The sequence below is a fragment of the Melopsittacus undulatus genome, chromosome 11, assembly GCF_012275295.1.
Source record: "Melopsittacus undulatus isolate bMelUnd1 chromosome 11, bMelUnd1.mat.Z, whole genome shotgun sequence".
NCBI lineage: Eukaryota > Metazoa > Chordata > Aves > Psittaciformes > Psittaculidae > Melopsittacus > Melopsittacus undulatus.
The window spans coordinates 353865-379246 of NC_047537.1; the positions used below are offsets into that span (position 1 = coordinate 353865).

The 25382-nt window shown below is 55.8% G+C and overlaps 1 protein-coding gene across 4 annotated transcripts; it reads right to left on the bottom strand.

The window, feature by feature from the left end:
- Nucleotides 1-1859: 1859 nt before the first annotated feature.
- On the bottom strand, nt 1860-22411 carry SARDH (sarcosine dehydrogenase). 4 transcript variants are annotated; one of them, XM_034067606.1, is made up of 22 exons: nt 22138-22411; nt 21953-22053; nt 21165-21465; nt 20116-20294; nt 19562-19741; nt 18833-18974; nt 18617-18717; nt 17214-17318; nt 16650-16779; nt 15735-15821; nt 15520-15610; nt 13724-13865; nt 12393-12476; nt 11559-11672; nt 10906-11044; nt 10257-10370; nt 8722-8869; nt 8277-8370; nt 4476-4638; nt 3986-4154; nt 3468-3603; nt 1860-2255 (listed from the first exon to the last, which is right to left on the bottom strand). In XM_034067606.1, the coding sequence occupies exons 3-22, from the start codon at nt 21460-21462 to the stop codon at nt 2130-2132; spliced, it is 2742 nt and encodes a 913-aa protein (XP_033923497.1). In that variant the 5' UTR covers nt 21463-21465; nt 21953-22053; nt 22138-22411; the 3' UTR covers nt 1860-2129. The 4 variants fall into 4 exon arrangements, with proteins under 4 accessions (XP_033923497.1, XP_033923496.1, XP_033923495.1 ...); XM_034067605.1 differs by having other exon boundaries at nt 18851-18941; nt 21953-22411; XM_034067604.1 differs by having other exon boundaries at nt 18851-18974; nt 21953-22411.
- Nucleotides 22412-25382: the final 2971 nt, after the last annotated feature.

A 25382-nucleotide genomic window follows, 5' to 3' on the forward strand; every position in this document is an offset into this window, starting at 1 on the left:
CCCAGAATAATAACGTGGAGGTTTGCTATTGTGCTGAACCCAGCGTGGCCCTGGGGAGCGGGGAGAAGCCTGTTTTCCTGCAGAGAAACTGAGGCACAGAGCACAGAGCTGGATGGAAGCAGCACACAAGCCTTCCCAGCACCCCACAGTCCCATCTAGCCCATGGGCACTCTCCCACACTGGCAGCAGAGGCAGGAGGATGGAGGGACAACCCCCAGCACTCACCTCCCTGCTGCAGGGACCAAGCTCCCTGCCATGCTTCTCCTGCTCCCCCATGCTGGGGATTATTTGTCTTGATGCCACCAGATGCCAATGGCTGGGAACAAATGATACCTCGGTGGTTGGGTTAGAAAGGAGGAGGGATGGGGAGGAGGGACACGGGGGGGGGGGGGGGGTTGTGTGTGACAAACCTTTCTGCAGGAAAAACGACTCCATTAAACATGTAACTGCAAAAAAATCAATTAGAAATTGCACTTTGTTGTTGTGCTCAGAGGGGAAACTGCCTGAGGAGAGGCCATTGGTGCTGCACGGAGCCGCTGGTCCTGGCTGGGCACCTGCCCCTTGCTGCACTGGGGAGTGGTGATCCAGGGCAGGCGGCAGCAGAGCCCTCCCCTCCCTGCCAGCTTGGGATAAGGAAGATCTTGGGTCAGAACACAGGGGAAAGCCTGAAGCAAAACCTGGTCCTGGCAGGCATGCAGTGGAAGCCTGGCAGGGAGGCAGCGAGCTTGGTCCCTCAGTTATCCCCAGGACAAATGGTTGGGACAGGGGCCACCTCCTCTGCTCTCACCAGGGCAAGACCAGGGGGTGCAATCACCTCCTGTTCAGAGAAAAATTCACCTCAAACTCGTTTTTCAATGTTCCCAGTAAAACCAAAGCATTTGAGAGTTCTGGCTGTTGCCCACGGCACTTGTTGCATGAAGCCAAGGAACTGAAATCAGCTCTAAAGAGGTTATAAACCAAGCAAACCTAGTTGAGGGAAATAAAGTGAAAAGCATGCAGCTGATTATTTCTTCAGGCAGGTAAAAGCTTCAGCAGAGATCAAGGACCCAGATTCCAACAGCGCTCACCCTTGGGAGCTTCTTTCACTCTCTGGGACACAGCACCAGAGCCTCTCCTCGGTCCCAGGGCTGCACAGCATCACTGTGCTCTGCTCATCTCAAACCCAGGGGCTCCCAGGCACCAACACAGCCCCATCCCCACAGCTGAAAACCAGGCCTCACCTTTGCTCCCACAGAAGGACAAGGTCATCGTTCAGACCTCGATGGACCCTCCAGCAGAGCCATTGCACACTGAGACAGCACTGGGGCACCACCACCAAAACCGAGGTGGGCACTGCATGTTCCACACCCCAGGCTCCGTTTCCTAAAGGTGCTGATTGCCAGAGCTTGGTGCTTAAACTCGCCCTGAGCTTTGGAGCCACAGTGGAGCATTTTGCCAGAGCAGGACCTCAAGCTGGAGCTGTGATGGGGATGGAGACAAACCTGTGCTGGTGGAGAGGGGAAAAACATGCCTGGAACCCCCTGGATAAAGCCAACAGCTTCACAGTGCGGAACAACCCTGCAGCAGGCACAGCATCCACTGTGTGAGTGTCCTGGGCCTCCACAACCCCCCAGTGCTCCCACCCCAGCTCTGGGTGCCCCCGGCACAGCCAGGGCAGGGGACACTTCTGGATCAGGCACTGAGGCAGGATGGGACCAGGGGTGGCAGTGCTGGAGGCTACAGCTGTATTAACAGCAGTTGGCTTAAAGAATCCATTTCCAGACAGTGTGAAACTACATTTTGAAGGAAAGAGTTTCCAGCAAAGTCAAAAATTGAAACCACTTCAGTTGCAGTCGAGCAAAACATTGTTTTCAGGCCACTTAACCCAAGGAAAAGAATTATTGCTTTAGTGGTACCGCTTCATTTAGAAAACAGAGCAACAACATCTTAGGACTTTCTGGCATCTCTTCCTCATCTTCCCCAATCATTTGACCCAATTTTGGTTGATGAGTTCGCTGCAGGCAATTCCCCGGCTCTCCCAGCAGACCCTGTGGCCACCTGGGGCAATGGGGGCCAGGAATTCAGCCAGCAGCTTCCAATGGCATCTTCCTCTCCCATCGCAGCCACAGTCCCGCTTGCTGGCCCCGTGCTCAGTAGATGCCCTTCACTCGCTGGTTGTCCGGGTCGAACGGGGACCTGGTGTGTGCCTGTGCAGGGTAGGGCACCCCCATCCGCTCCAGCTCGTAGCTGCCGCTCCGCACGAAATCCAGGGAGACCTGCAAGGCCGAGCCATGGAGAACACCCCAAGAGGTGCCGTGAGACCCCCGTGGGCACCAGTCCCCAGCAGCATCCCAGCTCCAACACTGGGCCAGCTCCCACAGAGCCCCAGCTCTGCTGCCCCAGGAGGGTGCACAGGGAGGAGGGACATGAGTTGTTAAAAGCACTCAGCCAAAACCAATCAAAACCAATGCACTATTTTGTTTTTCAAGAGGTTGTTTTGGGGTTTTCTGTGCATTTGCTCATTGGCACCTGGTGCGAAGCGCACTTAGAGCCAGGCTGTGGGAGCTCATTGCCAGAGGGGCAACCCTTACACACCACACGGTCAGCCCTGGCTGCAGGAGGGGACTGTGGTGGCAGCCAGGATGTCACCACCTGATGTGACAGGTGAGAGCTGAGCCCATGGGGTCACCCAGTGCTGGAAACTGTAATTCATCCTCACAGAACGTGTTTCTCTCCTCCCTGCTTCACCCCCTGCACCTCTTGTGCTCCTGTGACAGCCCCGATGCTGCAGACACGTTCCATCAAGGAGCCCTGTTCCCAGAGCCAGGGAGATCACACCTGCTCACTGAAGGGCCACATCCTTGGGAAGGATACTAATGGGCTTACAAGCAGCACGGCAAGGTGCTGAGTAGCTGTGCTGGGGGCTGCAAGGAGGGAGAGGTGGGTATGAGTGAGAGTAACAGGGAAAGGAGAGAGTGAGAAAGGGAAGGAACATTTAGGCCACAACATTCATCATAAGGAGAAAAGATCCCTTCAGGGTCTGAGAGGGCAACTGGAACACAAAACCACTTGACTTGGGAATCTTCCAGTGATGCCAGATTGAAAATCAAGGCAAGAGGATAAAAGCACAAGCATATGCACTGCTCTTGGTTTGCAACAGGGAGGATCTCTGGGGACGTCATCTGCAGCCTCCTGTCCCCACACGAGTTCCCTGGCCTCTGCACATAGCATGCTGCTTAATGAGGGCATCTGATTTACTACCAGGAGAGCCAGGGTTAATTAAGAACCTGCTGCACGACTATTGGACACTGCTCTGTAGGACATAAGTTAATTCACCTCTGCAATTACTCGGCTGCAATTAACTGAGCAGCACCTGAGCTGGAGACCGACCCTGCTGCCGAGCTGCAGCATCGCTTGGCATCCAATGGGCTTGTGCAGGTGGCTTCAAATCCAAACCAGTGCTACGTCCTCCTGGGTTCTGCACTCACCGGGCCCCCCGCTGGGTCACGGATGTAGCCGTAGGCGATGGTTTTGTCAATGGCAAATCCGAAGTCCGCCCGCCGGATGAAGCCGACCACCTCCCCATTCCTCCAGACTGCCTCGAGGCCGAACATCGGCACCTTCCTGCAAGGACAGGGCAGAGCTGCCCTCAGCAAACCCCACATCAGGACCCCATGGGGCAGAGGGATCTGGGGAGTCTGCACCCCACATGCAGGGGTCCCAGTGCTCGGAGGTTCATGAACCTCCCTGTGCTGATCCCAGACAGACTTGCAAAACCTCCTGTTGATGTGGGTGAAGCAAGATAAACCCACTCCCTGTCACACACTGCTTCCAGCTCCCATTAAACATCCGGCAGGGAATTTGTGGTGGGATTTAAATTAGAGACAGAATTGGAGCGTGGAAAGCAGCTGAGCCAGCCTGCAGTGGAGCTCCATGTGTGTGCCCAGGCACAGGGTGAATGGGGACAGCTGAAGGTGCCCCTCCTGGGGCACCCGGTGGTACTCACTCCTCGGTGGTGAAGCAGACAAGCCGGCGGAAGATGCCCTTGGCTTTCTGAGCCTCCACAGCCTCCCGGCCCAGGAAGGGAATGTTGGACTTGAGCTTGCAGGTGAAGGCTAAGCCTGCTTCCAGCGGGGTATCATCGGGGCGCAGGTCTGCGTGCCAGTGCCTGTACCCTGCAGAGAGCAAGCACGGATCCACAGCCTCTCCCTACCATGGCAGCAAGCCCAGGGTGAGCAACATCAGGAGGTCAAGACATCACCCCTGCCTCTTGGACACCCCTGTGTCCCTCAATTCACTTGGCCCTGAACAAAGCATCCTCAAGAGGAGCCCATACTGGTGAAGTCTCAGCAAGGAGCACTGGGACCAGTAGCATCCCTGCCAGTAGCTACCAGAGCTCTGGTCTCACACCAACCCATCCCTGAAGCTGGGAAAAGCCCATCTGGTCCCTGGCCAGAGGCAAAGCAGTGAGCACTGCTGCAAGGAAACCAAGAAACCTTTCTCGATGCTGAGGCTGTCGATGGCCCTGTAGCCGGCGTTGGCAATGCCGTGCCGGGCACCCGCCTGCATCACCGCCTGGTAAACCTTCACGCAGTCTGCCCGGGGCACGTGCAGCTCCCAGCCCAGCTCCCCGACGAACGACAGCCTCATGGCACGGACCTGTGAAAGGCAAGAGTCAATGCTGCTGTGATGGAGCCGGGCTGTGCAGCATGGAGAGGCTGCCGAGCCGCAGGGGAACACCGGCTTGTCCAGGAGCACCCGGCTCTGGGGGATGGCATTTCCCTGCTCTCCCTGAGTTTCTCATCTCTGACTGCCTGAACTTGGCACCTCAAACCCAACTCTTCCCAGTAAGCAGCAGGGATGGCCTGCGGGTGGAGGTGGCTGTGCTCAGCATCTTCTGGCTACTGATCCCAGGGCTGCCAGAGCCAGGGCTGGGGTTAGCTGTGGTGCTCCATCTCCACATGGTCTGGGGTTAGAGGTGATGCTCTGCCTCCACCCAGGCTGGGATTAGCTGTGATGCTCCCGCTCCAGCCAGGTTTTGTCTCCCTCTACTGATCCATCAGCACCAGAAGAAAGCCTGTGTGCACCCCTAGCCCTGCATCTCCCCCGATCAGCCCATCAGAAGGGGAAGCCAATCCCCAGCAGGACTGGCTTGCTGTGGGGTACTTTGTGGCTGCTGTCCTCTGAGGATGACCCCACTTGGTGCAGTGTTCTCAGAGCACAGCACCCAAAGGCCCTGCGCTCCCACCCTGCACCGCTCACCCCAGGGGGATGCTCAGGGTCCCCCCAGTGGAGGCTGTGTCCCAAAGTGTTGTTTCTCTGCTGCCAAATCAGCTCCAGAAAAGCATGAAGCCTGGAAGAGGAATGAGCACAGGGGACTTGGTGCCTCTCAGGGGAAGCCTCATCCAGGGAGACGCGCCTGCCTGCAGATCCCTGGGCCGTGCTCAGATCGCCCTGCCTGTGTTCCTCCCCCTGCTCACCATGTTTGACAGCACCCTCCTGTTGTCCCTACTGAAACAGTCTGCATTCCCAAAGCTTTCCAGGCCAGCTGGGGCCACCCCAGCTCAGGCACCTTCCCTGGAGATGGCCTTTGAGGCTGAGCTGTGCTTCCCTCTGTTGCATTCCTTTGGATTTCTCCACCCCTGTGGATCATCCCTTCAGATGCACATCAACTGCAAATGCAAACCTCACTTGGGAGGAAGAGTAACTCAAGCTTCACACTAGATTGTGATCTGCAGACTACCAAAGCAGTTTTCACCTGGGAATAGACTTCCAGGCTGGTTCTGTCCTGCCCACACTGGCTCCAGGTGCCTCTGCAGCAGAGGCTGCATCTTGCCCTTTGCTGAGCTCTCACTGCAACTGGGAGCTGGTGTCAGCTCTGCTCTCTAACCCCAGGTACAAACAACAACAGGCGGTGACAGGCACGAGAAGCAACAAAGGGCTTCCCAGGCTGCTGTGGGGATGGTCACAGGCACTGGCTGAGAACCCAAACCCATCCTTGCTTTCCCCAGCACCTGTGGGCTTTACCTATGTGCAGAAATAATATCCTCAAGCAGAATTTAGGGCAGGTTTTAAGATGCCTCAACCTTTACAGTGGAAGTGGAGAGGAGGAAGGAATGCCACAGGGATGGGCAATTTACTCTGAACCTCCTTCCAAGCTGTGAGCCACCCTTCAGACCCCACGGTGAAGCACAAAGGCTGGCAACCGCTTTGCAAGTACACAGGCACAAGGGGCAGGGAGGAGCTTTTCACTCCACACAAAGGTGTCATTGAATTAGGGAGCAGCCAGCGCTGAAGCCACTGCAGGCAGCTGCCATCCTCATCCTGCAGGAGATGCTCTGGGATTGACAGGCTCCTCCCTGGCTCATTGACCCTGCCTGCAGCTCACAGCCAGGGCTCTGCCTGAAGTGCACTTCATTTCAGGAGCAAGTTACTCGTGGGAGAAGCTGCCTCAACACACTGCTCCAAGCATCCCATGGAGAGCAGTGGAGGAGCAGGGCTCCAGAGAAAACAGGAATCCTTGGGAAAACCAGGGTACCAGTCATTAACTGTGCCAGGCTGGGTTGGGGTGCCCCATGTGTGCACTCCATGCAGGAATGTGAATCCCACCACAGAGGCCAAGGGGGATGTTGAGGGCTGGTCTCAGTCACTCCTGCGGCCTCCTGCAGCATTCCCCTGGGAACAGGGTTTGCTGTTAGGTTTCAAGCAGAGCTCTGCAATAGCATCAATTCCTGGGCTTTTGAGCAGCAATTCAAAAGCATTTTAAGTATCTAGAAAATGAAAACCTGAACTTCACCCTGTATCCAGCAGTGAAATTCAAAGGGAGATCTTTCGCTGCTGCTCAATACAATGAGAGTCGCTATATATAAACTCACAAACCAGTCGGTAATTTCCAGAGGCATTAGCTCTGCTGGAGCTCTCCTTTCACTCCAGCTGATCTTGTTCTACTACTGAGTTAATGCATGAAAATCTCAGTGATAACTTTTTAAAGATGCTGGGCTCAGTTTAATGCCTCTGGAAAGCAATAATGTCAGGAAGGTGCCAGCCACTGTCCTGAGAACCCTGATGTGGGTGTGGGATGGGTTCTCCTGTGCTCGCCATGCAGCGGGGGCTGCTCCCGAAGGGTGGCCCAGCAGCAGGCAGAGACCCCCCAGTCCAGAGCCCTCACACACCCCTTGGGCTGTTCTCCTGAGAGTCAGGGCACGTACACTCCAAAGCACCCACAAGATGTCTACAGCAAGTTCCAGCTGGATTATTGTGTATAAACTTCAAGTGAACTGCAAATAAACGGATCACACCCCAGAAATGGAACATTCATCACTTTTCCCAGGGAGTCAGGAGGTTATTATGAGATGTGACCAGTTGCCACAGGGGGGGTTACAGCTCCCTGGTGGAGGCTGAAATGCAATGTGTTGGACAACCTGCAACAGGGATTGGGTGACACTGGTCACACTGTGGGGTTTTGGCACCTGGAGCACAGGGCGCACTGATGGGGATAGTTTGAAGGATTAATGTGACTTGGGCAAAACCTGTGTCTTAGTTAAACCACTCTAAACCCTCACTAGGCTCCTACTCACAAATCAAGAAGTCTTGGTAGCAGGGCAGGAGCCAGCAGCATCCCCCCTTCATTGACTCTTCCCAGGCTCACGAGCTGACACTGGTGCTGCTTTCCACCCACCCCAAAGAGCTTCCATCCCCTTGCTCCAGCTCTGAGGAGCTTAGCCCGAGGTGTCAGCATGGAGCATTAGCATTTCTGTGCCTTTCCTGCATAACCACTGACATGAGCCTGAAGTCTGGGCAAAAGCAGGATAATCTGTGCTTGCACAGGAGGCTTAAGGCTGTCAGACTTCTCCTGTGATCAAACACAGCAGCTCCACAGGCTGCCCAGCCCTCGCTGCCAGTACTTGACATGCTTCACTTTACATCCCCCTGTGTTTTTAAGAAGAAAGTTTCTAGAGTGTCAGAAATTTCTCCATCAGCAGAGCTGGGCCCTGGTCTGTGAGAGATGTCTCTTGTCCCTCCAACATCACTGCAAAGCCATAAGTCACCATGTCCCTTCCCTGAGCTGAGCCTGGCTCTGACACCACTGGGTGGCTGGGGGAGCAGGTGGCCCCAGGCAGGCAACTGGGGGAAAACCCTGCTCCCCCCGTGGCTTTTGGCCTTTTCTACCCAAACCAACCCAATGACACCTCCCAGCTGCCCACTGAGCCCTGTGGAGGCAGGCAGCTCCCCAGCAGGATGCTCAGGCTGGCAGTGAACAGAGCTCCTGGGCAGCTCAAGGGCCATCCCCATCCTACCGTGCACCCTGCGGCCGTGACCAGCTTGTGAGTGGAGAAGGGAAAAGCCTCGTTGCTGAGGTCGGTGTCCAGCACTTCCTGGAGGACAACGCGGCTGTAGGGAAACAGCAAACAGCCACTATGGGTGCAGCTCCCAGCCTGCTCTGAGGGCTGTCATTAAATGTGCTTTCTTGTCTTGTTGGCAAGACAAAGGTCTCCCCCCAGAGCAGAGCTGACGTGGGTGACATTGTGCTACGAGAGCCTCAAAAGAAATGCCAATTCCCCAGCAAATTGAGTGTTGCTCCAGCCAGAGCATTGCCTTTGTCATGGGGCTCACACCCACCCTTGCCTGACACAGGAACCTCCACCTGAGACATCCCTCCACCCATCCCTGCATCCTTCCATCCATCCCTCCCACCCACTCTCTATGGTCAGTGTGCAAGGAAGGGCACACAACACTCCTCACCTCAGGGGGCCCTGGATGCTCATCATGCCCAGCTCCTCTGAGCAGTCGAGGAGCTTGCACTGCAGCTTCATGTCCTGCAGCACAGCAGTGATGTGTGACCAGTTGTGCTGAGCCACAGCCCCGCCGATAGCCAGGTAGTAGCCATCCCCTGCAAGACACCCCCCCGGCAGCCTTTCAGGCTCGAGAACGTGGGGCTGGGAGTGATGCCCAGCTCAGATCAGGGCTGGTTTTGCTCTCCAGAGGCTGAGCTGCAGCCCTGAACCCCTCTCACTTGCACAGCCCAGGGGGACTGCCATGAAAAGGGATTAAATAGTGCTGGGTCAAAGGAGGGCTTTGGGCTCTGCTAACATCCATGCTGCCTTTTGTGGGACTCAGCACAGTGAAAAACAAATGATCATTAAAACCTGGGAGAAGGTAAAAGATGTTGTCGGAGCCCTGGAGGTGCCTCTGTGTGTGTGAGCAGCACGGGAAGAGAAAAAACTCTTTGTCCCTTGAGATCAACAGCAAAAGCATCCGTTCTTTTGTCCCAGTACAGAATGGAAGCCAAAGCATGGAGGGAGGTGCGAAATGCCCGTGGGAGCAGAGGGCAGCAGCGGCTGGGCCATAACCAGTGCAGGGGCTGCTCTGTGTATGAGGAGGAATTTCATCTCATCAGTAATCCTGGGTGGAAAAATCCCCAGGGATGGAGTTTGAGAGCCGATTACTATGGAATCAATCTTCCCTCTGTCTCTCCTGCCACTACAGAGTTTCTCTCTGTCACAATGACAGCAGTGCGGCCACCCACTGTCATTGGAGAAATAGACTTAGCTGCAATTAAACTCCTCCGTCACCCGACAGACCTGCAGCTCTGCCATCCGCTTCCACCACCCTTGCCCCCACCAGCACCCAGACAAGAGCAATGCAGGATTCTCTCATGGGGTGGGAATTGCTCACCAGTACCTGACCACCCCAGGGTGAAGAACTGAGGCCACCCCTGCACCGCCCTAGCCCTGGGGCTGCACCTACTGCTGAGCTGGACCCTTGAAGGTGCCAGTGCATGGGGACAGGGCTCTGTGGCCACCCAAGTGAGAACCTCTCCTGATGGCTGCTGGAGCTGAGCTCAACACCCTCCTCCTCCCCTGCTGCTGCTGCCTAATGCCATTTCTGCCCTCTGGGCTGGCTGCTCTGCTTCGCTTCAATTCCTCTTTATTGCAGCTGATAAGGACATGGGGAGAGGTCAGAGCTGCCAGCCAGGGCTGGACAAACCCAATAACACCGATGAGCAGAGCAGGGCCCCAGGGACAAGGGGGATAATCTGGTTACAGGGACCAAGAGGCAGAGGTGGGAGAAGCAGGCGGCTGCCATTAGGTAAATGTGATCACCCTGAGTGTGGCAGGGATGGAGATGCTGGACCGAGCCTGTCACCACCGCTGCTGGGACTGGGGAGGTCTCTGTGGAAGGCTGGGAGCTGAGCTGCAGGTGTGTAACCCCAGGGAAAGATCCCACAGCTGTGCAGAAACAAACCCACATCCAGCATCCCCTGATCAGGGTTTTACCTTCAAAGGCAGGGGCCAGGGGTGAGGCCGGGGCCCCAGGGCTGATGCGGCTGACGGTCAGGTCGCTCTCCACACCACCACGTTGGTTCAGCATGCAGGTGTACACGGTGGAGCCTGTGGGAAGAGACCAGCACTGCTGCCATCAGCCAGCCCTCAACAGAGCCACGGGGAGAGGAAGGTTTGTGCTCATCCTAACGTTGGCTGCCACTCATGGGCATGCCCTGACTGACCCTGAATGTCCCAGCACCAGGAGGGGGAGAAGAGCGATGCCCTTTCCCCTTGGGGCTTGCAGGAGGAGCTGAAGCTACATCCTTAGAAATGCCATAAGCTGCTGCCCAGCCCCAGAGATGGGGACAGCTTCTCCATGTGCAAACCACAGCTGGAGAGGGTTGTACTTGATTTACCCCATGCATCACATCTCCAGCTGTGAGCCACAGCTGGAGCCAGAGGGACAGACACCCCTCACCCTTCACCCCCCAGCTCAGAGCACATTGCCCCTGTGTCAATGAGAGCAGAATCCTGCCTCTGGTGAACGCGGGGAAAGCAGTCACTTCCACACCTCCATGCCCTCCGCAATACAGCATTTGAAAGGAAAGCCAGTTTGGGTTGGTTTGGGGCAGGATGTGACCGCCTGGGGCAGAGCCGGTACCTGGTGCTTTGCTCACATCAGCAGTGAACAGCCAGTTTGCCGCTTTTGTTGCTTCAGGACCAACGAGGTAGAACTTCCCAAAGTAAGACATGTCAAAGAGCGCCAGTGCATTTCTGCATGTCAAGCATTCGGTCTTGATCTGCAGTTAGAGCAAACGCTGCTGCAGCTGAGCCACGTCCTCACTCCACAAGAGGAGATGCACATTAAAAGATGCACGTTAAGACCGGGCCCTCGCCCAGTGCCTTCAGAGGCAGTGCAGTTCCAAAACAAGCCTGGAAAACCAGGTTTTGAAAGCAGCAAGCCCGAGAGGCCATCCTGTATGCGAAGATCCCACTCCTTACCTCACTTACACAGGGACAGTTACCAATAATAACAGTTAAACTTTATCACATAGGGTTTCCCCCCCAAAGCTAGTTGCAATTCATGAAGAAAGCTGCAGTGAAATCCCCATGGCCTCTCCTCTGAGGTTTCCAAGCACAGGCCATGTGCTTCTCTCAATCTCTTTGGAACATTTCCCCCAGTTTTGGGCAAAGCTGCTTCCCTCCCCCTGAGCCTCACCCACTCCACCTAAGGCAGTGCTGTGGCAGGGGTCCTGCCGCCTCTAAACCCTGGCTCCAGATGCGCCAGCGGTTTTGCTTCTTCCCTACACTTACAACATCATGGTGGGGGGGGAAGTCGAAGGTGTACTCATCCCCCAGCAGCCGGTTGTAGGTGTAGTCCCTATGGCGCTCCCGGCCGTACGCACCATAGTAGTCATAATCCAGGACCTGGGGGAAAGGGAGGATGGGGACAGGGAGAAAGATGATGTGAGGCTGAAGCCAAGGGGCTGCTCAAATCACATGCACCCTATGCCAGGAGAAGAATGGGCCCGTGCTGCACCTGCCCATGGCAAAGGGTCCCCTCCCCGGCATCCCTGCCCATGGCAAAGGGTCCCCTCCCTGGCATCCCTGCCCATGGTGATGGATCTCCTCCCTGGCATCCCTGCCCATGGTGATGGATCTCCTCCCTGGCATCCCTGCCCATGGTGATGGGTCCCCTCCCTGGCATCTCTGCCCATGGTGATGGGTCCCCTCCCTGGCATCCCTGCCCATGGTGATGGGTCCCCTCCCTGGCATCCCTGCCCATGGTGATGGGTCCCCTCCCTGGCATCCCTGCCCACTACTCTTCTCCATACATAGAAGTGGGATCAGTGCCTGTCCTCTGGGGGCGTTTCAAGCAGATGCTCTCTGTTGCGGAGGAACAGGCAGACACACACACTGTGCACACATGGATCTCCCTCTCACCGCTGTTACACTGAATTAAAGCCCAACAGCTTTTCTGGACCCATTCTGGGGACATGGCACTACTTGTAGCATATCACACACCCTGCACACACAGGACGCATCCTACACATGCCACGAACAGCCAGCACCTCCAGGTTGAACACAGGACACAAATACCCCCAAACACGTGTGCCATGAACACCCTGAACTGCACACTGTGCTCACCGGTGCTGTGCCCCTGGGGCTGAACCAGCCAGGCCTCTCCCAGCCATGCCGCTCCTGGAAAACGCAGCCCTGCCGCAGCAGCTCCTGCAAGAGCAAAGCCAGAGAAATGGGAACAAATGGTTAAAAAGCCTTATCCCTGCTCTCTGAGCGGCCCAGGCTGCGCTCCCAGAGACCGGACCTGTGACTCCTTGGCTTTGGCTATCAGCAGCCACAGTCAGCTCTGCAGTTTGCCTTTCAAAACAGTGGCAAACCCAAACTGCCTGCGAATTGCCTGGGTTTTTTGTCCCCAGGAATGTGTTTGCCTCAATAGCCAGGATCGGGCTCAGCCATGCACCTCCCCAGAGCACACGGTGCAGGCATTACCAACCGAGATGCTAAATCCAGAGCGGAAGACTCTCCCCAGTGCTTACAAGAGTAATTATACAGTAACATTTAAGATTTATACATCAACCTTCTCATCCCTCCTCTGTGCTCTCAGGAAAATCTCTGCACACAATTAATTAGGGATCCATTAAGATATTTTTGTTTGGCGCCTCTGTTTGGAAAAGAATAGATTTTGTTGAACGTTTCAGAAGTGATTCAGTGCCTATTTATAAAACACAGCACATGTTCTGGAGCAGCGTGTATAAATACCAGGCTGTCAGTCAAATGGGCATTGCCTATTAGACAGGCTATTATGAAATAAATTGCATCCTCAGTGACAGAAAACAACTGAGCTGTCAAGCAAACACCGGGGGCCGGCAGGAGGGATGTCTGCTCTACCACTTGAGCCTCTGCTCTCCATCGGGAGGGGAGTGGTGTGAACTGGTGACAAGGAGGAATGGGCTTGAGGAAAGTGGCTGCTCCTTGCTAGGGGATGTGAGACAAGGCACAAGCCCCGAGTCACCCTGAGCACCTTGGGAGTGCTGGGTGCTTGAGGGGCTCAGGACTGTGCTGGTGCAGGAGAACACTGGAAATGGGAGGTTTTATCTCAAGTGCTGCCTCTCAGAAGTGTTCACCTCCAGAGGGGTGTGCAGGAGGAGGCAGAGCCGGAGCCAGCCCTGGCTGGCGGCTCCAGGGAGTGAAACCAGCCCAGACTCAGGGGGTGCAAGCAATGGGTCCCTGCAGAGGAACTGCTGCTCCCCGCTTCCCAAAGCCCTCCTCATGGCCCAGCCTTGCCCCGCATTGTGCGTGGGGAGCATCCAGCATCCCACAGCCCTCACTCCAGACAGGCAATGAATGGAATAAGCCTCTTGAGTGATACGGCTGCAGCCTCTCCTGGCAACTCTTTAATGCTGCAGGGTCTCCCATCACTGCTTGCAGAGCAGCCCAGGTTGGGGTCTGTGTCCTACCTCGTGCAGTGGGTCCTTCCTCACATTGCGCCCCGCCAGCGGCTCGTCGTGGGGGAAGACAACAGAGTAGTTCTTGGCATAAGACTCGTGGCTCCGCTCCCGGATCCAGCGGTTGTTGTTGGTGAGGGAATGGTGAAACCTCCTGGAGGCAGGGACAGGTCCGGATGAGCCCATAAGCTCCAGGCTGCCTCCTCAGCATGGCCCTCTTGGCCAGACCCAGCTGCAGATGGAGCTGCTGTGGTGTAAACCACAGTTCCTGTGCCCCGGTCATGGCTGGGAGAGCAGAGGAACCACAGGGGCTTTGTGCTGGCCATGCAGCAGAACTGCCCCTGGGAGCCAGGCCCCACTTTGCTCCCCAGCCCTGCTCCAGGCACATCAACCCCAGAGCAATCAGGAGCAGAACCAGCCCTGTTGGGCCATGGGAAACAGAAAGAGGAAACTTGATGTTAGTTCTGCTCCACTTCAACATGGGGCTGGCCCCAGAATGCAGCTCACACAGAGCCAGGTTTAAACCCAGCCCTGACCAGAGAAAGAGCCTTGGACTTTCCTTACATTTTTCATCCAGTTCTCCTTAGGTTGAAATATAAATAAAACCCAAAGCATTTTAAATCTGTTTTGACATATTTTCATCTTTCAAACAGAAAAGCTTGAAAGAATGTGCCAGCTCAGCACACACTCAGGTTGTTATTACCAGAGACCTATAACTCATGGAGAGCAGCCCCAGGCACCAGTGGCACCTTTCCCAGGGCTGGAGAAAGGGAGGCTGGAGCTGGCCAAGGCAAGACAGAAGTCATCTCTAGGGCCTTTTAAAACACCACTTTCAGCCTCCCCCCTGCTTGAGTGCAGAGCAGAGGCACCAGGGAGAGCACTGCAGCAGTGCGAGTGATGCTTCCAAAGCCATGACCAGAGCATCCCTGGATCCCATCTGCCCCATCAGCCCCAGCCCGTTCCCCAATGAGCTGAGATGCCGACAGCAACAAGAGGAGCAGCAACGGCCAGATGAAATATTTACAAGCGGGTGTTTTGAGAGGATAAACATTTAAATGTGCACAAAAGGGAGTTACTTAAAAAGGAGCTCAGTAATCATCACCGAAAGAAAAATCGGGACTGACACCAGCCTGATGATGGGGCAGATGGGATATGGGGATGCTTGGCTAATCCAGACACAAGGGCTGGCATCTCCTGATGATTTCTGCGGGCTTCAGCACTGACTCCCCTCTCCTCCCAGTCCGAGTCAATGGTGTGTTTACCAGCTATGCCACTCAAGCAATATGATTTTGAAGGCTTTGTCCCTGACAAGGTGGTTGCTGTCTCTAGCAGCCCTGTAAGAAAGCCCAAACCCAATCAAGTATAATCAAGCAAGTCAAAAGCAATTACAGAGCCAACATCTGTACAGCCAAAGCTCTGTCATGCTGGGGGGGGAAGCTAATCTTTCTCCTGTTGAAATTATCACTCCCAGTTATTAGCTTAGAGGATTAGGCACAGCGCTAATTGAACAACAACAAAACCCAAATGTAATTACCCTGTCCTTTCCCATCACCGCAATCTCCTCGTGTCTGATGGAAGCTGTTTGCATAGAAGCGGAATGAGGCAAATGAGATAAACCCCACGTGTAAATTCATTAAAGCCATTGAGCATAATTGATTCCACCTCCTTGGAGGACACAGGCTGTGGCACAGATGCTGCCCAGACACCCACTCCTAATGTCAGCATCCAGCCTCAAAAACCATCCCCAAGGACCACCTAAGGATGAGGGATATGAGTGATGGAGCACGCAGGGACCTGGGGTGACCTGCCTGATGTCATAGCCGTACATGTCCTTCTCCGGGCGCCCATGGATGATCCAGTGAGCCAGCTCCCGTCCGCAGCCACCTCCCAGCATCATCCCTGGGGGAAGGAGCAAGGACCAAGCTGAGGCCAGAAGGCTAACTCAGCTGTGGGTACCTGACTCTGCCAGGAGTCTGATGCTCACAGGGATGCCTGAAGTGTGATCCCTCCAACTCTCTCTTACCAGCGCTGTTGAACCCACAGCCAAGGAAGAACCCTCGGACTTCTGGGGCTTCCCCCATGAGCGGCTTGTGGTCGGCTGTGAACGACTCTGCAAGACAGAGGGGATGTGCCAGGACAGTGCTCTGGGGACACTCACACAGCAGCTCCTCTGCAGCACTGCATCACCTGCCCCTGCAGGGTGAGCATCTGGGGCTCAGGGTAGCCATGCCCCCCCCTCTGCACACCAGCACTATGAGGAGTGCACCCTGATCATAGGGTTAAGACTAAACACCTGTGCAGCAGAATGAATCCCCAGCTAGAAGTGTGTGGGTACTGCAGTGGCTGAAGCAGCCTCTTTATACCTCCCAGCCCGCCAGTGAAGGGGGCTGTACCGACCTGTTTGTTACCTTTTCAGCAGCTGGGCTGTATTTCATGATGATGACTGTCACCCTCATTGATTTCTGCTGGGAAGTTCCATGAATCTGAGCTACTTTATTCAGCTGAGAGATTGCTGCTGATGCTGCCCAAGGCCCCTGCACTAACCATGTCTCACGCTGCAGCTGTTGCTCCCTACAGTGTTTTCAACCATGATCCCTGTGTAAATCTCAGCCAGGAGGGACAGGGCAGAGCCCTGGAAGAGGTGTGCAACCCTCCTCCCTGTCTTACAGGGTTTGTACATCCATCAAAGAAGGAGGGAAGGCATCTCCCACCCAGCAATGCTCAGTAGTTTCCCAGGACTGCTGTGAGCAGGAGAAGCAAGAGCAGAGCGGAAAGAATATTCCCATCTCGATGCCACCCCTTGGAGATGACACCATTGCAGCCAGGCCACAGGCACTCTCTCTGTGTTGTCTTCTCCCCAGGTTATGAAGTTCCCCTTTGCCTCCAGCAGGATCCTTGGAGGAATGCAGCCACCCTGATGCCACCGCAGCCACGTTACCTGGCCCACAGACAGTGGATTTAATGCCCGTTTTCTCCAGCACTGGAACTCTGTTGATGGCACCTTCAATGTGCTTCATGAAAACATCCCAGTCCAGGTCAAAGAGGCCAAAAGCAAATTTTTCAGATACCTGAAGATGGGAAACGGGTCAGGACACAAACCAGAGCACAGCTGATGGCCTAAGAACCTCTTGTCTCTGGCAGCCTTGGAGACTGTGGGAAATCGAGGCTGCTTTGCAGGCTCTGGTTTCTTTGGTCTTTTGTGAACAGCCCAGACAAGCCAAAGGTCTGCGGTGAGCCCAAATTCAGACACCTGGATAAGGGATGATGCAGGAGGGCAGGGATCAAATGGTGGCCTCTACATCTCCCCAGCCCAGCCTTTGCATCTCATTCCTGTTGCCTCTGCATCTCGTATCTCTGCCACAACAGACCCAAAGGGGAAATGCAATCCCATGCCTGGTACTGCAGGCGCCGGGGCTGAGGCACACGCGCCTGCGCACACCCTCTGGGGTGGGTTCCCTGGAAACCTGCCTCGCTCCCCCAGAAACCTCCCGGCACCGCTCACCTCCTCCCAGAAGATGGGGTTTGACTCATATCCACCCACAGACAGGGCATCGCCTTGGAGACGGAGATAGACCGAGGCATCGTGATCGCGAACGTTCGGCATGTTCTGAGAAACAAGGAGGGGGAGCAGAGGGGTGAGAGGGGCCGAGGGAGACCCCAACATCACCCACTGCACCCAGCGGGGCTGAGCGGGATGAGCTGGGACCTGGGGCAGAGGTTCCGGACCTGTGGCCAATGACATGCCAAGGATGGGAGCAGCGGTGGCTCTGCAGAGGTTCTCTCAGTCCTGAAATCTGGATGCCCACATTGTCCCAGGAAGAAGGCACCCAGGTCAAAACCCAGCCAAGCCACAGGCAAAGCGGCTTAACCAGGCACCCGAGCTCAAGCCATGCCTGGCACAAATCCTGCCTCATTAGGAGCTGTTGGAACACAGCACTGCCGGCAGGAGCTGTGCTGCAGCCCCGGCACAGGGCAGCAGCTGCTCCTCCATGGCACCCACAGCACCGTGAAGTGCTCGGGGGGAGCCCCTTTGGTTGATCCCAGCTGGGAAGCATCACTGCTCTGCCCCCCAGCTCTGCAGAGGCTGCAGCAGCAAACACGAGGGCAGCAGCGCGCAAAGAATCAGGGATTTGTTCTTGTGAATAATGGATAGAGAAGCACTCAGACAGTGTGGAAGTACTGGTGTGAGGCCTGCTGCGAGCCATGCTGACAAATGGGATTAAGTGCATTGAGCAGGAGGTGCTGGGGTCTGCAATATGCAGCCTCTTCTCTGCAAAGTCCTTCTCACTGTGTGTCATAGCAAGTGACTGGGTGCAAATGTCACCATGGGCACCAGCACTTTGTAAAATGAGGCATCTTGGACTGAAAAGTCAGACACAGACTGTGTCAGCATGATGGAAACTGAACGTGTCACCCTCAAAGCCCTCGTGCCTGAGTGAAAGAAGTGTCCTTTGGCTCCTGGACAATTCTCCATAGCCAAAGAACAGGAACAGACCTCCTGCAACAGCTTCGAAATGCACCTCTGCCTGCCAGGGACTGTGGCTCATTCAGAAAGTGCTTGGCATCTTTATGAATGCTGCCATCAGACAGCAAACACACCAGGGACCTGATAACAATTTTACTGAGATCAAAAAAGAGGCAATTATCCTGCTCATCATAACGTTGTTAAATACTAAATGTGACTCTACTAAGGGCAGCACAATAGTCCTGCTAGGAGCAGAAGCTGCTGGGTGTGCACTTCCCTGGGTGCAGAGCCCGACCTGTGTTGCAGGCAGGATTTTGGGAAGCTCCCACAGGTTTCAGGATCCATGGGGGTCATCCCCACTTGGCCCCACTGCATGCATGGGGCAGCAGCCAGTGCTGTGCCCTGCAGCACAGCAGGGACCTGCAGCATGCGGGACTCACCTGGATGCCCTCGATGCGCTCGGTCACCACGTAGGCGTGATGCATCCCCACCAGCGGCACATGCACCCCCGCCAGCCGGCCCAGCACTGATGCCCAGACCCCTGCAGAGAGCAGCCAGTGCTGAGCACCCCTGGGCTCCCCCTGGGAGCTGTGGGTCACACCTGGGGGCACTGGGACTGGGGCAGAGCTCCCCCTGCCCTGCAGTCCCTGTCCCACCTGCTGAGCACCCTGTACCTGCGCAGTTCACCACGCAGGGAGTCTGGATGGTGCCGTGTGCCGTCTCCACCGCATACACCCTCCTCACCCCGAAGTCATCAGCTCTGACCTGGATGCCGGTGACTGGGCAGTTCTCAATGATCTGGGGAAGAGGAAGGGCAGCAGAATCGCGGCAGCACCGCAAGGGCTGCAGGACATCAGCTCACCTGATACCAGCCCCCAAGCCTGGAAAGGTGAATCTGAGCAGTGGTTTGGCAAGGGCCCTATCCAACAGCTATTGCTGTCAGTGCTGACACCAGCATACCCCTCCCCAGCTGCAGACTTAAACCGCTGCTCTGTGCCCCAGCACTTGCAGAGGGTGTTGTTTATTTATCTGACGTGAGAAAAGCAACACACCAAGGACAGGCTGGCAGTCCCTGTCTTAAGGAGTAGATTGTGTTACCTGACCCTAAAACCTCTGCTCTCTAAAGGAACCTGCCTTGGGCACTGCCTCACCTTGCTCCTAAAGGTTCTTTTCATCCTATATTTCCCCTGGATCTTACAGTTCCTGCCAGCTTTGTCACTGTGACCCAAACAGCCACCAAAGCTGCACAGGACAACACCCTTCTTGGGCAAAGGTCTGATGCTGCAGGAGCAGCTCTGCTCCAGCAGGAAAGAGGGAGATGGGGAAGGCAGAGGATAACATCTCCTCCCAGGCTCAACAGGCATTAATTGCTAATTAGGAACTACCGTAGCGCCTCTGGCAGCTGCTGCTCTGGCAAGAGTCGAGCAGGTACCAGCGGGATCCATGGTGCCATCCTTGGGGACATACAGCGTGCCGTACAGGTCCTTGATGTTCATCAGCGGGTACAGGTCCTTGGTCTCTGATGGGGTCAGGACGTAGGACTCAACTCCATACACCTTCCCCAGCTGCCAACCGGACAGAAAACCAGGAGCTCAGGCAGGCAGGCACACAAAGCCACAACCTTTGCTCATCCATTGCTGCTGGAGAAAGAGACTCCCTAGGATGCGCTTATCTCCCAGATGAGACAGCTGCTGCCCAAGGGAAGCCTAAATCGACCATGGGATGGTCTGCACAGATTTTAGGGAATATGGTCCCACATTCAATGCAAACTGACTGTGCAGCTGGAGAAATGATACCACTATCTGAAGGGGTAAAAATCCACAGCTGGATTGAATATTGCCTATTTGCAGCATTTTCCTGTTTCAAGCAGCCTCACAGAGCCAGGAGGCTGGCCCAGAATCCCACCAGTCTGGGGACACCCCGAGGGGCTTCTCCCTACCGACATGAGCCTCTTGTACTCATCAAGGCGCTGTTTGTTGGAGGCGATGAAGAGACCCCCGTTCTGCACCCAGCCCGTGTGCAGCCCCGTCTCTGCCGGCAGCTCCCGGCTCACCACGTCCCGTGTGTGCGCCAGCAGCTCCACTTCCACGTCGCTGGGACGCAGCTGCCACAGCAGACCTGGGGATGCAGGACACGGATGGGACCGCGGCCCCGACACCTCCGTCACCGGTGGGACGCGGAGGGGACCCCGTCCCCCGTCCCCCCCCCCGCGGAACGGGAGGCCCTTGACGGGGCTCTCGCTCCATCTCGTGGCGATGTGGGAGCCCTGCAAATCATTGGTCTGTTCCGTGGGAGAAGGCTCCGGGAGAGCTCAGGGCAGCTCCAGTGCCTGAAGGGGCTGCAGGAAACCTGGAGAGGGGCTTGGGACAAGGGATGTAGGGACAGGCCAAGGGGAATGGCTTGAACCTGCCCAAGAGAGGGGAGACTGAGCTGAGCTCTTAGGCAGAAGCTGTTCCCTGTGAGGGTGCTGAGGCGCTGGCACAGGGTGCCCAGAGAAGCTGTGGCTGCCCCATCCCTGGCAGTGCTCAAGGCCAGGTTGGACACAGGGGCTTGGAGCAGCTGCTCCAGTGGAAGGGGTCCCTGCCCTGGCAGGGGTTGGAGCTGGAGGAGCTTTAAGGTCCCTTCCAACCCAAACCTGTCTGGGATTAAATTAATTGGAAAAAAAAAGGTTTTATGGAGCAGATGGCCCCAAAAGGACAAAACCCCCAAAAGCCAATTGGCTTGTTGAATTAAAAAAAGTCTGTGAATAACCTTTTTCCTTTTCCCTATGGCCATATGAAACTTCAAGAAAAAATAAAAGAAAACCTGGGGGCCGTTTTCTCAAGAAAATTTGTGTCAAAGGAAAACCTGGAAACCCTGAAATTCACCCCAGTGAAAGCCCCTCCAGCACCTCCAGAGCCAGTCTGTGCCACAGACACGCTCCATGGACACCAGCCCATCCCAAAGCATCCCCGTGCCCGCTGAGCCCCGCCGTGCCCCCCATCTCACCAGCCGTGTGCCAAGTGGTGCCCGAGGTCAGGCGGTCCCGCTCCAGCAGCACCACGCTGCTGACCCCCTGCTTGGCCAAGTGGTAGGTGGTCTGACAGCCCAGGCTGCCCCCCCCGACCACCACCACCTCTGCGGTGCGCGGGGGGGGCCGGCTGGGCCCCCGGCTCCCGGAGCCCTCCTCCTGCAGCGTCTTCTCGTACGGGACGCTCTTCCTGGCGGTGGGGCCGATGGCGCTGCCGCGGGGCCGGGGGCTCCTCCATGGGGCGGGCAGGAGGGGGGCACAGCGCAGGTACCGCATGTCCTGCAAAGACACCTCGGTGGCACCGAGCAGCTCCCAGGCACGGAGCGCACCCCGGGGCTCGGCCCTGGGAGCCCGCTGAGCAGGGAAACGGGATCCGGGGGCACACGTGGGCAGCCCCAAACACCCTTCCGAGGGGCCCCACTTAAAAAGGGGCTTGCAAATGCTCAGGGCACGGCAACGCCTGCGCTCGCTCACGCCTGCAGGAGCTATCTCCTTTCTCCCTCTTGTATTGAGGAGCTGTGTGACCGCAGCGGAGGCACACTTTTGTCCCTGTCAGACATGGGCGGTGCAATAGCTGCAGGCTGGAGACGGGGTAGGATCCTGCCTGCAGGCACCCCCCTCCCCTCGGGGTTTGCTCCCGGGGCGCAGAGGGGGTCTCCCAGCCCAGCACCAGCCCCCCTCGCACAGACCATGGACGGGGCTCCCTGAGCTCCCCCACCGAGACCCTGCTCGGACCCCCCGCGGCCGTTCCCAGCACCCCACTCACCAGCGAGGCGCGCTCGGGGCCAGCTCTCCCTTCCCCCGCTTCTGCCTTCCTCCGATGCTCTCCTCCTCCTCCTCTTCCGTGCACAGCTGCCCCTTCGGCCCCTGCTGCAAGAAACATTAACCAGCAGCGGAGACGAGCAGAGCCAGCCCCGGCGGCCGGGAAGCGGAGGCTCACGTCCCTCTTACCCCTTCTTGTGGCTCTGCTGCTTCCCAATAAAGGATGAAGTCAGGCAGCAGAGAGAAATTCAAAACAGGGCGGAAATCGGCAGTTTTCTGCCCGGCTCCGTGCCCAGCAGGGAGCAAACAGCCCAGCCAGGGCCAGTGGGATCCGTCAGCTGGATGCCTGAAAGCAAACACGGAGAGAAAAGCACCATCTGACCTTCTGACTGCGTTCCCAACAGTTACGTTGTCAGAGCAGAACTAAACTCAATTCACACATTTGCTAAGGCAGCCCTGGGAGCTCAACGTGAGGGTGGGAGCAGCAAAACCACGTATTTTAGAGTGGGCAGGAAAACAAACGTTTCATTTACGTCTCCCAGGACTCACTCCTGGAATTAGGGCCTGTTTGGGCAGGATACGTTGCAAAGGTGGCTCCGGAGGACTCTGGTATCTCAGGATGCAGAGGTCGGGGTGGTGTCGGTGGTTGGAAGGGCTGGGGCTGAGCACAGTGTCCCAGCAACATCCCAGCTCCCTGCCTCAGGGAGCCCCCAGCAGCCAAGGGATGGTACTTTGGGGAATCCCAGCATTCAACTGCTCCCCACAACCCTGCGCCCTTGTTCTGGGACACGCAGCCTGCATGCAAATACCCCAGCTCGGGAAGGGTCTGAACAGCAGTGGAGGGGTTCCTTGTTCCAGCGTTAGCCATTATCTCAGGCAGCATTTCTCTCCCTCCCAAAGATAAAATCAGTGTCTAAGTTTTAAAGCAAGAGCCCCAGTACCTCCAAACTTCTCCATGGACTAATTGCACAAAATAAACCACAGAGATGCAAACAAATCTAACCTCCTGTTTGCAGGGGGGTGTTTCTGTTTGACAGGCCAGAACCATTTCATCAGCATGCACTAATTATAAATATGACCTTTGGGTCAAAACAGACCTAAAACAGTACAAGCCTGAGCAGGCATTCAGCAGCCCAAAATCAGGACAGACACTGCAGTCCCTGGGGCACTGGTGCAGCTCCAGAGCAGGAACAAGGTGGTTACTGGCCTTGATGGTCAGACAGATGTGGAGGGAACCTCCTCCAGTTCAGTCTTCACACTATAATTCTTAGATTAATTCTGAAGTGAAGGAGCACAGTGGTTTGTATGCACTAGCTGCAGTTTTCCAGGTCACAGAAAACGTTATGCATAACACAGGAACGCGCCAGCCAGGCATGCTCATCACCATGGGATCAGCCTCAGGTGTGAGCCATCAGTTCCTATTGCACTAAGCCCTGCACCACAGTCTGAATTTGTGCTTGGGAAAGCTTTACCAGTTGGCTCAGAGCAGGGACAGAGCCCAGCGTGCCCAGCTGATGGGGAGGTTATGGCAGCAGCTGCCATTGCTGGGGATAAGAGTAAAGAAATAAACCCATGCCTGGTGCATCCCCTCTTGGGGCAGGGGCAGTGCGGCTGGAGCCAGCTGTGCTGCCCGGGGCTGGGGAGCCATCCTCCTGTTAACACCCCTGCTCTGGTTACAGCACCTGGTGGCTGTGCTCCATGAATAAATGTCTCATTTATCCATCAGACCTGGCACTGGGGCAGCCCTCATGGGGAGGTTCAGGCACGGAGCCAGCAAAGCGGCTGTTGAGGCAGCCACCAGCCCAGGCTGCAACCACCCCTGAGGGTTACACATCACCCACCGCCAGGAGCCAGGCCCTGTGGGGGCAGGCATGCCCCAGAGCAGGACCCTGCATGGAAGCAGTCACTGCACTCACCTGCTCCTGCAGCCATCAGTCGGTTCCAGGCTCCAGTGCTGCAGCTGCGGTGCCATGGGAACCTGATGTGATCCCGACCCACGCAGGGTGCAATGATCACCACCCAAGGGGAGCACCCAGGTACCAAACCCTGGTGTTTCACACATGGTGCATGTTGGGGAGCTTCCCTCAGACTGAACAGCATTTAGCTGGGCAGGGGTCATCACCTCAACCAAGGCTAACCGGCTGAGTGGTACCTTTCCAAATCAGCATCCAAGGGCTAGAGCCCAGGTCATGTCCTGCTTCTCTGAGTAAAACACCTCAGCTCGTTGCTACAGAGCCTTCCGGATGACCCTGTGAAAGCTGAACCAAGACAGACAAAGCTCTGGGGACTCCAAGAGCAGGAAAATGAACACTGTTAATGAAACAATCTGACAGCTCACAGCAGCACCTCGGGCGCTGCTCTGGGGTCAAACCTCCAGCACAGACTCAGCCATTTTATAAGTGCAATTCCTTTCCTTGCTCTGGAAGTGATGATGCTTTGTGCAGGGCTGAGGAGATCCTGGGATATGAGGCTTGGGAGTGACTGAGAGTTGTGGAAAATCCTCCTCTCCCCCCGCAGCTCAGGAGGGAGAGGAGCCCCCGGAACACTGCCCGCAGGAGCCTGGGACAGCTGTACCAGGCAGCTGTCCCACAGACAAAGGGAACCCGACAGGCTCCAGGGTACAAACACAGTTGGCAGCAGGAATCGGGAAGGATCCATCCCCAGGAGCACACATCCCCCATAGACCGGCCATGCCATCCCTTCAGCTCCAGCACGGCCATGGGGGCTTTAGTGACAAGAACCCCCCCCAAGCCCGAGGCTCCAGCATGGTAAAAACCATGGCTGGAAAAGCCCTCTCAGCAAAATTACACTTTATTTTTTCGTTGTGGGATTTACTTTGATGTATGGGAACTAAAAAAGGTCTGGAAAAACCACATGCAGGAGGGTTTCTAAGTAGCAGCTGAAGTGTCTATTCCAGCATTACAAACCATTCCAAATGATTTCCAAATTTCCAGCTATAAACTAGTCCATAAACAAACAGTTTAATCTTTAAATCCCCTCCACCCTTCCCCATTTAGTGCAGTGCAAAGACCCAAGGAATTTACATATTATTTTCCAACGTATCCCATTGCAATTTTGAATGACCTGCGATGAACTAAAATATATACAATTTTCTCACCATCATAAAAAACATTTCCCTTTCTTATTCACAGATATATATTGTGGCAAATGGCTGAATAATTACTTACAAACAAAACAATCTCTTGAACAAGTTTCTTACAACAGTAAACACGGGAGGGAGCTCTCCATAGGGAAGGGGCTGGGAGGGGAGCATGGGCAGTGGCTGAGGTTGGGGACCCCTCTGGGGCTCCAAGGTCCCCGTGATGGGGCATGTGCTCGTTCAGAGGGATGCCCTTACAGAACTGGCCACGTTGAACAGGAGGCTTGTGTAAGGCTTTAAGATCTGAGGCATAACACAAGCCATCACTTGTGTG

Bases quoted from the DNA above. Each gene is read 5' to 3' on its own strand.
- SARDH (XM_031043192.2), bottom strand. From the start codon at position 22,069: ATGTTTCTTGCAGCAGGGGCCGAAGGGGCAGCTGTGCACGGAAGAGGA. The intron at 15,611-15,734 runs GTAAGAGAGAGT...TCCTTCCCCCAG, and splicing joins CTGTGGGTTCAACAGCGCTG to GGATGATGCTGGGAGGTGGC. The intron at 2,256-3,467 runs GTGAGTGCAGAA...TCGGCCTTGCAG, and splicing joins GTGACCCAGCGGGGGGCCCG to GTCTCCCTGGATTTCGTGCG.